Source organism: Mercenaria mercenaria, unplaced genomic scaffold (genome assembly GCF_021730395.1).
Source record: "Mercenaria mercenaria strain notata unplaced genomic scaffold, MADL_Memer_1 contig_4909, whole genome shotgun sequence".
Lineage (NCBI taxonomy): Eukaryota > Metazoa > Mollusca > Bivalvia > Venerida > Veneridae > Mercenaria > Mercenaria mercenaria.
This window is the reverse complement of record NW_026463176.1, coordinates 15,945-27,159: the sequence shown is the minus strand read 5'-3', so window position 1 is coordinate 27,159 and position 11,215 is coordinate 15,945. Positions and strand designations below refer to the sequence as shown.

Genomic DNA, 11,215 nt, shown 5'->3' with positions numbered 1-11,215 from the left:
CATGTATAACAATTGAACACAGGAACTGCAAGGCAGACTATATACCTGATCTTTCCAAAAACTTTGAAAAAAGTCTTGATTACCAGAAACTTCTATGTTTGCTCAAGGAACTTTAAGAAACTTGTCAGAAGATATCGGCGCAATCAAAAATGAACATGGAGAAAATACAGAGCAACAAAACAAAAGTGGAAGAGGCAATTCAAAAGTTCAGAAATGAAATTAATGACATGTTTGATAATTTGGAGGCAGATCTTCAGCAACACGTAGATGATGTGTTTGCTGAAGAGAGTATCAGAACTGACTCACTAGCTACAGCTTCCGATAAACTGGAATCTGACATAGTAAATCTTCTAGATAGACTCACAACATTAGAAAAAGCAAACAGAAAGAATGTTCTCTTCATAAAAGCTAAAGCAGAAGAAAGGTTGGTGAGAGAATACACTTCAACCATTGATCAGATGCAAGACAATACTGTCAAATATTTTGCTTTTGAACCAAACCTGGCAATTACATCAATGGGAATATCTGACAAAAGAATGGGTCAGCTCCTTTATAAACCGGAAACCATTTCAGAATCGGAAAGCATGACAAAAACAAGAATAAGCAAACACCATACCAAAGATTATGAAAACCTGACTGTGACGTCTTCCGGAAATAGAAATGTGCGTTTGACAGCTGACAAAACAGTGTGCAATGTCACTGGAATTGCGATTGTTGCCCCAGATGCTATTGCAGTAGTCGATCCCATGAACTGTAATGTGAAAACTGTTGACAAATCGGAAGAAAATTTCTTTTTGTAAACAATTTTCTTCAAGACCTCATAGCTTAGTCAAACTGCCAATGAAACAGCTTGCTGTTACCATCCCAGAGGAGAGAAGAATTGTGTTCCTATCAATAGCTGACCGTCTAACTGAAGTACGACCATGTTTAAAGGTTGATGGTAAATGTAAAGATTTAGCTTATAGTGATGGTAAATTAGTTGTAACCTTCGAGTGGCCTGGAAAAGTTCAGATCATTAACGAGAAAGGTCACATTTTCAGAACTATTGAAAAGAATTCACATGGTGAGAAACTCTTTGGATGCCCAATGGTTACAATAAGTAAAGATGACTGTCATATTTTTGTATCTGATTATCACTACAATGCTGTAACACGTTTAAACTGGGAGGGGGAAATCACTGGGGTATACAGGAATCAGAGCCTGGTTCGACCTTGTGGACTGGATACTACAGAAGATGGGTCTGTAATAGTCTGCAGTAGTGGGAACAACACTATACATCTGCTTTCACCAGACTTTGTGACCAGTAGAGTGATCATCGCAGAAAAAGATGTGATGAAGTGTCCATGGTCTGTAGCGCTTGGTGAGAACACCATGTTTGTTGGAAGTGGAAGTTCTTGTGACTTTGTGGCAATGTATGATATAAACTGGGCCTGAAAAAATGTCGACAGAAGTTGTTCAAATAAAACTGCAACAAGCATAGTACTGTGACTGTGATGCAGACATATTTACTTTAAATAGTTTGTATTTCTAGGTATCCAATAACTTTATAACAAATTTATACAGGAAAATTAATGCTGAAAAAATGAAAAAATGATAATGGGTTGTTCTATCAAATTTATGTGCATTTTCATTTTGAAATTTGTCTTTTTTTGGATATGTAAATGTGCATTATAGCATGTATTATTCGTATGTGAACAATGTAATTTTGTGCTTCATGCTATCTGCATAACTTTGCAGATTTAGATTTATGAAGAAAGAACTGTTTCAAATAATGTTATGTATATTGTACTTGCATGCAGATATTAGATTATGTAACATTAAGGATATCACAAAATGGAAAGTAGATAGTAAACTTGTTACTAAAAATAAATTTGTCACAGATGTAAGTATTACAAATGAGTTTGATCTCTCCAAAACACAGCATTGTGATGTCTTTTAATACATGTTGTAATGGTATGATATTTGGAAACAGTTATGCTTAATTGTCCTTACTGGATAGGTTGTTTACATTACATATACAAATGTACAGTGTTTTCCTTATGATGATGGGTTAAACTGTCTAGTGTCAATATGTTATCCCCCACTGAAGGTGGAGGGATATTTTTTGGAGATGTCTGTCTGGCTTTTTGTGCCTCCATGCGTCCATACGAAATTGAAAATACTTATGATTCAATATGTATTTAAGCTATAATCTTCATGAAACATTACACAAATATTGATCACTATAGGGCGGTGGTGGACACTCAATTTCGTCAGGATCGCTTCATTAACTGGAGTTATTGCCCTTTAATTATTTTACAATCCATTAACATAACAAAGTAATCCAGTGATGGATCTTCATGACATTGAACACAAATATATATTACTATCCCTTCAGTTACTGCAGAGTTATTGCCATTTAATTGTTTTAAAATTAATTAATTGCGACAAAACCAAAGTAACGCAATTGATGGCTCTTCATGAAACTTAATACACATATAGATCACCATAGGGCAGAGAGTTTCCCCTTGATTTTGAAAAAAATAGGAACCAACAAATCATTGCACTGTCTTTTTGTACATAACTTGTGTATATCAGGATATTAAAAAACAAAGACAAATATCAAACAGGGAATGCCACGTACCAAAAACGCAGCCTCCCCAAAACGAAACCCACAGCACGCAGACGCGCACACCACAAACACACACACACACAAAGCCAACACATTAGGACAAAACGAACAAACAAAGGAACACAGTGGGGCACCGCCTTGGAAAGGTCAGTGGCAAAAACACCACTGGGGAGCTTAAACCAGTTTATGGTGCGCACCCAACCTCACTCTTACCCCCACCATGTTCCAAAGACACGGGACAAACTTCTTTCAAAATATAGTCCCCTCATTCACAAAACAACTTATTTGGCAGAGGATATACATTCACTGAATTTGCTTCTTTAATCTTCGTTTAAGTGTTTGACCAGTCAGACTTTGAATCTTATATATACGACATCTTCATTTGAGAAAATACATTTGCAAACAATTAATAAAACATCACTGTTCATTTGGTTGTTTGGCTTCTTAAAATGACAAAAAAGAACAACCTCTCAAGCTGAAAAGTTCTGACATTACCACATGGAGCTAGTCTTGCTTTTTAGCTCACCTGAGCACGAAGTGCTCAAAGGTGAGCTTTGTGATCGCCCTGTGTCCGTCGTCAGTCGTCAGTCCTCCATCATCGTCGTCATCAACAATTTGACTGTTAACACTCTAGAGGTCACAAATTTGAGCCAATCTTAATGAAACTTGGTCAGAATGTTACCCTCAATGAAATTTTGGATGAATTTGATATTGGGTCATCTGGGGTCAAAGACTAGGTCACCAGGTCAAATCAAAGGAAAAGCTTGTTAACACTCTAGAGGTCACAATTGAGGCCCAATCTTAATGAAACTTGGTCAGAATGTTACCCTCAATAAAATCTTGGACGAGTTCGATATTGGGTCATCTGGGGTCAAAAACTACGTCACCAGGTCAAATCAAAGGAAAAGCTTTTTAACACTCTAGGGGATACATTTTTGGCCCAATCTTAATGAAACTTGGTCAGAATGTTACCCTCAGTAAAATCTTGGAGGAGTTCGATATTTGGTCATCTGGGGTCAAAAACTAGGTCACCAGGTCAAATCAAAGGAAAAGCTTGTTAACACTCTAGAGGTCACAATTGTGGCCCAATCTTAATGAAACTTGGTCAGAATGTTACCCTCAATAAAGTCTTGAATAAGTTTGATATTGGGTCATCTGGGGTCAAAAACTAGGTCACCAGGTCAAATCAAAGGAAAAGCTAATTTACACTGTAGAGGCCACATTTATGACAATATCTTAATGAAACTAGGTCAGAATGTTAATCTTGATGATCTATATGTCAAATTCAAATCTGAGGTCACTTGGGCAAATTGAAGGAAAAGCTTGTTAACACTGTAGAGGCCACATTTATGACTGTATCTTCATGAAACATGGTCAGAATGGTAATCTTGATGATTTCAAGGTCCAGTTTGAATCTGGGTCATGTCGGGTCAAAAAATAGGTCACTAGGTCAAATTAAAAGAAACGCTAGTTTACACTTTAGAGGCCACATTTATACCATATCTTAATGAAACTTGGTCAGAATGTTAATCTTGATGGTCTTTAGGTCAATAGGTCAGGTGAGCGATACAGGGCCTTCATGGCCCTCTTGTTTACAAAAAGTCCTGCTGCCTTCTATGCGAGACTTTGCATTATACTTATTGTTAACCTATGTTTTGGAGCGAAAACTTCTTAAATACTTTTTAAATATTCAAAATTGTAAATAATTATCTACAATTAAAGAGGTAACATAGTTATTATTCCAGGAGTTACAGTTCTTGAACTTTTCAGTGCCCAACATTTTCATCTACAGAGATTATTTTATCACTAAACAATGATTCCCTTCATTTAATGTTACTGTATTCAATAAAATGTTTAAAAAAAGCTATGAAAACTAGAGACTACTTTTGCATAAAAAGACCCCGTCTCCCAATACCACTTCTTTTAAATGGTAAGATAAAAATGGAAATACAATTTCTGGTCATAGTACAAGGACATGTGTTGGGAGAAATAAAATGAATGTTAAGCAGTACAATGTATGTGATACAAATTAGATTTGGGGAAGAGGGAAACAGAAATCGTCAGGAGTAAATAGGAAATTGTATGCAAACATAACTAATCAATAAAAGCAAAACTCTTACCCAAGTAAAAATAATTGCATTTAACTCAAGGTCAGGTTCATAAAGACCTACATTCTGAATAAGGATTCTTCCTGGTATGAAGATGTGGGAGTGTAAACAATGAACAGACGTAAACATGGCAGATAATAATTCATTGGAACTCTAAACCTTAACTAATCTACTAATCTGAACTTGATAGAGATCCCATTGCAGGGGTTGAAAAATTAGTTGTCCAACTTGCCCAGCTTGTCCTACGACCCATACAAAGATATAGAATTTCACCATATTTAGAGACATAATTATCAAAAGACTTCTTATAAAAATACATGTAGTAATGGTTCTTGTGTGCATGCCATCAATAATTGTGTAAAGTCCCAGTCATTGGAGTCAAAGTAACCAGTTACTGTAGGAAATTTAATCAGACTTGGTATAATGATTAATGGTTAACAGGAACAGCCCTGTGCTGAAACAATAACTCTGTATTGAAAAGTATCCTGTTTTATGTAGTTTTTTAATTCCATGTCACAAGTGGTGGGGGTTATAGAAATGTTCTCTGTTCATCGTAACAATTGTGTCCCCTCCATATAACTTGAAGGATTTTCATGAAACTTTGATTAAAAATGATCACCTCATCAAGACGATGTGCAGCACTTATGAGTCAGCCATGTCGGCTTTAAGGTCAAGGTCACAACTCGAGGTCAAAGGTTTGAGCCTTCCATTTTGTGTCCGCTTTGTATCTCCTAAACCCCATGAAGGATTTTCATGAAACTTTGGTCAAATGATCACCTCATCATGCTGATCAAGACAATGTGCAGAACTCATAAGTCAGCCATATCGACTCAAGGTCAAGGTCACAACTCAAGGTCAAAGGTTTGAGCCTTCCATTTTGTGTCCGCTTTGTATCTCCTAAACCCGACGAAGGATTTTCATGAAACGTTGGTCAAATGGTCACCTCATCAAGATGATGTGCAAATTCATTGATGTCGTCATACATGGACTATAAAATATACTTAACAACATCAATGCTTCCACCCAATACCATCAACCCGTTCACTATCCATAACAGAGGCGGCGGACATAGCTGTCTTTCAGACTGCTTTGTTTTTCAGATGAAATCTGTGCGAGTTATTGGTCGAACAAAATACATTATACAGGGATTTTGCGGGGAAAGGACGATGAGTTTTATTCAATCAAGTTTTAAAAGAGACCAAGGATAGTGACATATGATAAGCATTGCTATATAAAAGTACCATCTTTTCCCTTTTAACAGCCTCCTTAAGTGCATTATTCATTCTCTCTGATTAACAATTGGCTTCATAGCATAATGCTAAAGCGTGATCTGAAATGCATACAGAATCTTACTTTGTTCTTAAGACTGCAACGATTTCCTCATTTCTAAATACCCCCAGTATCTGTCTTTGTGATCTAGACCATGTTACAGATGCCTTACTGCTAGCTGCTCTAACCAATATCAACATCTGGAAGTGAAGGATCTTTGAATAATTCTTGCTCAGTGTGCCACTTGGATGCTATGTAACTTCTATTATGTAACGTCCTGATGGGCAACTACCGGTATATTACGAAATTATAACATCCATTAAACAAGAGGGTCGCGATGGCCCTATATCACTCACCAGAATTGATCTGGCCTAATGACCTAGCTTTTGACCCCACATGACCCAGTTTCAAACTTGACCTAGAGATCATCAAGACAAACATCTGACCAAGTTTCATAAAGACTGGGTCACAACTTTGGCCTCTCGAATGTTAACAAGTTTTTCCTTTGATTTGACTGGGTGACCTAGTTTTTGACCCCACATGACACAGATTCAAACTTGACCTAGGGATCATCAAGACAAACATTATGACTAATTCTCATGAGTTTCAAACTTAAACTGTGGACTCTAGTCATTTTGAGCGACCCTGACCTGACTGTTTGTCTCTCATGTTATAGATTATTAATTAATGCTATACAGTATTTTTATTCTGTTTTAAATAATTACATACATAAATTATAAATAAAAAATGTTAAAGTTGACTTTATCTGCTACATTATCAAAGTCAAAAAGTAACTTTGGTACTTCTTTAAAACGGAAGTATGAGTTTATATCAAGTAATGTAACTAATGATTGCCTTACTTTTCCCGACCTTTTGGGTTATGTCCCATTAACTTGATAAGAAATAGAACAAGGAAGTTTTAAAACTTTGCCCTTGTTAGAAAAACATAGCGTAAAGGCAGGATCTGATTATTTATCAGGTAAAATTTAATTCTATTCTTATTTTATGATATATACTGAGATACTGAGTTATTGAATTGCTCAAACTGCTGCACCACTGGATTTTTAGAAAATAACTGACACAGGTACATACAGTTTGGCAGGCTGGTAACATTGCCCGATCGGGCTTTCGACATAAAAACTAATATTTCTTGAAAAATAGTAAATATATTTCATTCAAACTTTGTCCATTTATTAAGCATTTCATATGACACAAATTAAAATAAAAATAACTTGGTTGCCTTCAGTTTGGGTAGAATTATTTCCCCTTTTCAGATTTTTATGACGCATAATTTTTGAGGTCCAAAAAAAACATGTTCTAATGCTAAGTTTAAAACAAAAAAGGGTTCAGTGGCTTTCTAATGCTCTAAATTATTGCGCTAGTACATGAATGTATACTTTTTACTGTGATTTTACTAACAACATTATAGAAAAATGTTAGTTGTAAAAAATTGTTCATACATCTGCACTAGAAACAAAGTATTAACCTTAAATACATAGAATAAAGGTATTGGCGCACAAGTTTTGAGCAATAGAAACCCATTGAACCCTTTTCTGTTTTAAACATTTCATTAAAACATAATTTTTTTGGACTTCAAAAATTATGCTTCGTAAAAATCTGAAAAAGGGAAGTAATTCTAACAAAACTGAAGGCAACAAAGTTATTTCTGCCATAGTATGCGTCATATGTTATGCTTAATAAATGGACCAAGTTTGAAAGAAATATCTTCATTATTTTTCAAGAAACATTAGTTTTTATGTCTAAAGCCCGATCGGGCAATGTTACCAGCCTGTTTGGTACCCAATAACGGATCACTTACGAGTTTTTTTAGCGATAATTCATTTCATCTCACAAAACCTGTTTATCAACTGGTCTTCAAATGTGCATTAATTATTATCCCCTTAATAAAACAAAATAAAAAAAAGATTTTAAAAGATTTCATTACAGGGTGGAAGTGTTGATTTGTAAGTGATCAGTGTTTTCTCCAATACAGACTTAAGCCAGTTCCTTATATATAATACAGAAATACCAAACGTTGATCTTAGTACACACCTCGGTATCTTGAGGTCTACAACTGTATCTCGTACAGCTGAAGAAAATGTTGAACGCAATATTCTGAAAGCCAGAAGAACACTCTACAGTTTTATGCCAAGTGGTCTACATGGACATAATGGGCTTGACCCCGCCACCTGTCTTCATGCACCTAATACAAATGTATGTTATTCCAGTGCTCACATATGGACTCGAAGTTATTTTGCCAAATAAACAACAGATGGATAAGATTGAGGTCTTCCAAAAGAAACTACTGAAGCAAATTTTATCTGTTCCTCAAAATACGGCGGACTCGGCTGTCTATATCTTGAGCGGTTTTCTTCCAATAGAAGCCTTAATTCACAAAAACGCTCTAACACTATTCAACAATGTATGTCATCAGCCTGATAACTCTGTCCAAAAAGAAATAGCTGAAAGGCAATTAACTGTTAAATCTGTAAAAAGTAACAGCTGGTTTATTGAAATAAAGAAACTTTTTTGGAAGTATGAACTGGGTAGTACTGATGATTTACTGTGTAATCCCGTTGATAAATATATCTGGAAGAAAACAGTGAATGACTCGGTAAACAAACAGTGGAAGGAAGAGATCTTGAGTATAGCAAAGTACCATCATTCTATCAGGTTTCTGAACACTAGCCATTTTATTCCTGGAAAGCCACATCCTTTATTAAGTATACAAACCAACTCATTTAGAGATTACACCAGAATACCAGTGAAACTTAAATTGATTACCGGTACCTACATACTACAAACCAACAGAGTAGCCTTTAACCAAAATGCAATAGATCCAGTGTGCCAGTTGTGTTATACAGACAATGAAACCGTTGAACATTTTCTTCTTAACTGTCCAACCCTGCACAATATTCGGGAACCAGTCTTATCCGATACAAACATTGGGTTTGAATAACTGGACTTCACTGAGCATGTCACAGTGAATAGAAATTCTTCTAGACTGTACACATGTAGCTGACAAACTGGGAATTCCTAGGAAAAATTTAAACAAATTGGGTGGTATAGAATTTCACTGCAGAAGACTCCTCTTCAATTTACATGTACAAAGAAATAAGAACTTCACTGCAATGAAAAATAAGTATGGTAAAAGTAGAAACAGTGACATTCGTGGTCCTAAGTAAATTGTGTATCCAGAATAGTGATAAACTATCTCATTAACTGTGTATTATTAAAAAAAAAAAAAAAAATTAACTGTTCCTCAAAAAGTGTATATACTGTTCCACTGTTGTAAGGTGTACATGACATTCTATTTTGGTGGACGGTTCTCCTATACTGGAGGTGAAGACTTGGATACAGATACAGAATAGCGAATCATATTCACCAATACCGGATCATGTGCCAGTGTAGAGTGGGAATCATCTTATAACCATAAAAATAAAAGAAATCAACTGTTTTTCATTCTTTAATAAACAATCTAGACATATGAAGAATCATACTTAAAAAATTTCATGTATCACTGTTTTTACATGTTTTAATAACAAGAAAATGGAAATAACCTTTAAGAAACCATTTTTAGTCTAACCAATACTGTAATCTTTTCCATTTTTTCCAGTTCCATTACACCACCTGCTTTGATGATTTTAAGCAACTGACTGAGTTTGGCAAATTAATAAACAATATATCTACATTTTTGAAAATGTAGTTACATGGCAACACAACACCATCACCTTTCTTACCAGGAGCCGGTGAGTCTTGTGTACCAGTTAACCGCTAATGGCAACATCAAGTACAAGCTACAACATCTTTGTAAGAGCAAATTATAAGTGATTTCTTGGTAATACTGGTCTAGAATGGTTTACCTCTTAGTTGATGTATGTTTTAGGTCACCTTATTTCGTTGAAAAGAAACGGGAGAGTCGTCTGCAAAATTTCACTGTCAAAGTGAGGGTTGGTTTCTGTGTTGAGCAAATGCTTGGTCAAGCGGTTCATTAACCTTGATTATGAAGACGCAACAAAAGTAAATAAACATTTTGTATTCATAATTGTAAAACATTAATATTCATGACCACAAAGTTTCATTACCTTTGATAAACTTTAAAAAAACAAAACAAACAATTATCAAAAGTGATCCGCTATTGGGGAAGATCCGCTATTGGCGACCAAACTGTATGACTCCAGATTAATGTTTTTGTCAAAAATGTAAAGACAAGGAAGATGGTCTGAATGAGCTCTAGGCAGCATTTAGGTGTAAAAAAAAATGTTTGTTTCCGGTATTCCGACCTACCCTAAATTTTTGGCCCGACCCTAAATGTTTTTATGGCCTTGAAGAATATCTTTTTCAACTTTTTAACAAAAAGTTGCAAAACTGCACTTTCTATATATGCTTTAAACATGGTCAGTGATGTTAGAAATCAACTTACTGATGCTCTAAAGGCATAACCCCCTTATTTGTATTCATTTTTTGACACAAAAATAATTTCAGAAAAGTCTCTCTTGATAAAAAAAAAATTCCAAGAAAACTAGAACTGTCACAGGAGTGACGAATACCCCCACAATAGGGTCTTGTCACAGAAGGGTGATGATGTGGAACAACTACTTCAAGTTTGAAACAAATGCATTTCGTAATAACTGAGATATAGTGGAAATGTATCAAAATTAACCTTAAATTGTAAGTAAAAGAGGGCATAATTCATGAAAAATTGGTGTCAGAGTTACACACCTTGTGTCACATGATGTAGGTGATAAGGTGGAACATCTATTTTAAGTTTGAATCAAATCCATTTAGTAATAACAGATATAGTGAAAAATGCATCAAAATTAACCTTAAATTCTAAGTAAAAGGGGGCATAATTCATGAAAAATTGGTGTCAGAGTTATGCACCTTTGTCAAATGATGTGGGTGGTAAGGTGGAACATCTATTTTAATTTTGAATCAAATCAATTTAGTAATAACTGGGATATAGATTTAGGGACGGGACGGGACATGACAAAACTGACTCCTATAATTTATATGTATAAAAAAATTTCCGACCTAATTACCCTAATTTATTTTAGCATATTACCGGAAAAGAAGAATTTTTTTTAGGCCTTATGAACATACTTGTACTGTGTTGGTAAGGCAGTAAATAGGAAGCTATGTTCTGTGTAAGTCAAGTAGTAAATAGAAAAGCTATGTATTGTCCGTAAGTATTGACCTGGCACTCATTACTCTTCGCCAATATTTT

At 35.2% G+C, this 11,215-nt stretch overlaps 1 protein-coding gene across 1 annotated transcript; it reads left to right on the top strand.

Annotated features, from left to right (window-relative positions):
* Positions 1–829: 829 nt before the first annotated feature.
* Positions 830–1,481, top strand: LOC128554291 (uncharacterized). Its single transcript, XM_053535548.1, has one exon. The coding sequence runs from the start codon at positions 841–843 to the stop codon at positions 1,432–1,434; it is 594 nt and encodes a 197-aa protein (XP_053391523.1). The 5' UTR covers positions 830–840; the 3' UTR covers positions 1,435–1,481.
* Positions 1,482–11,215: the final 9,734 nt, after the last annotated feature.

What these genes read in the sequence shown, in the direction of transcription:
- LOC128554291 (XM_053535548.1), top strand. Translation starts at nt 841, where the DNA reads ATGAAACAGCTTGCTGTTACCATCCCAGAGGAGAGAAGAATTGTGTTC.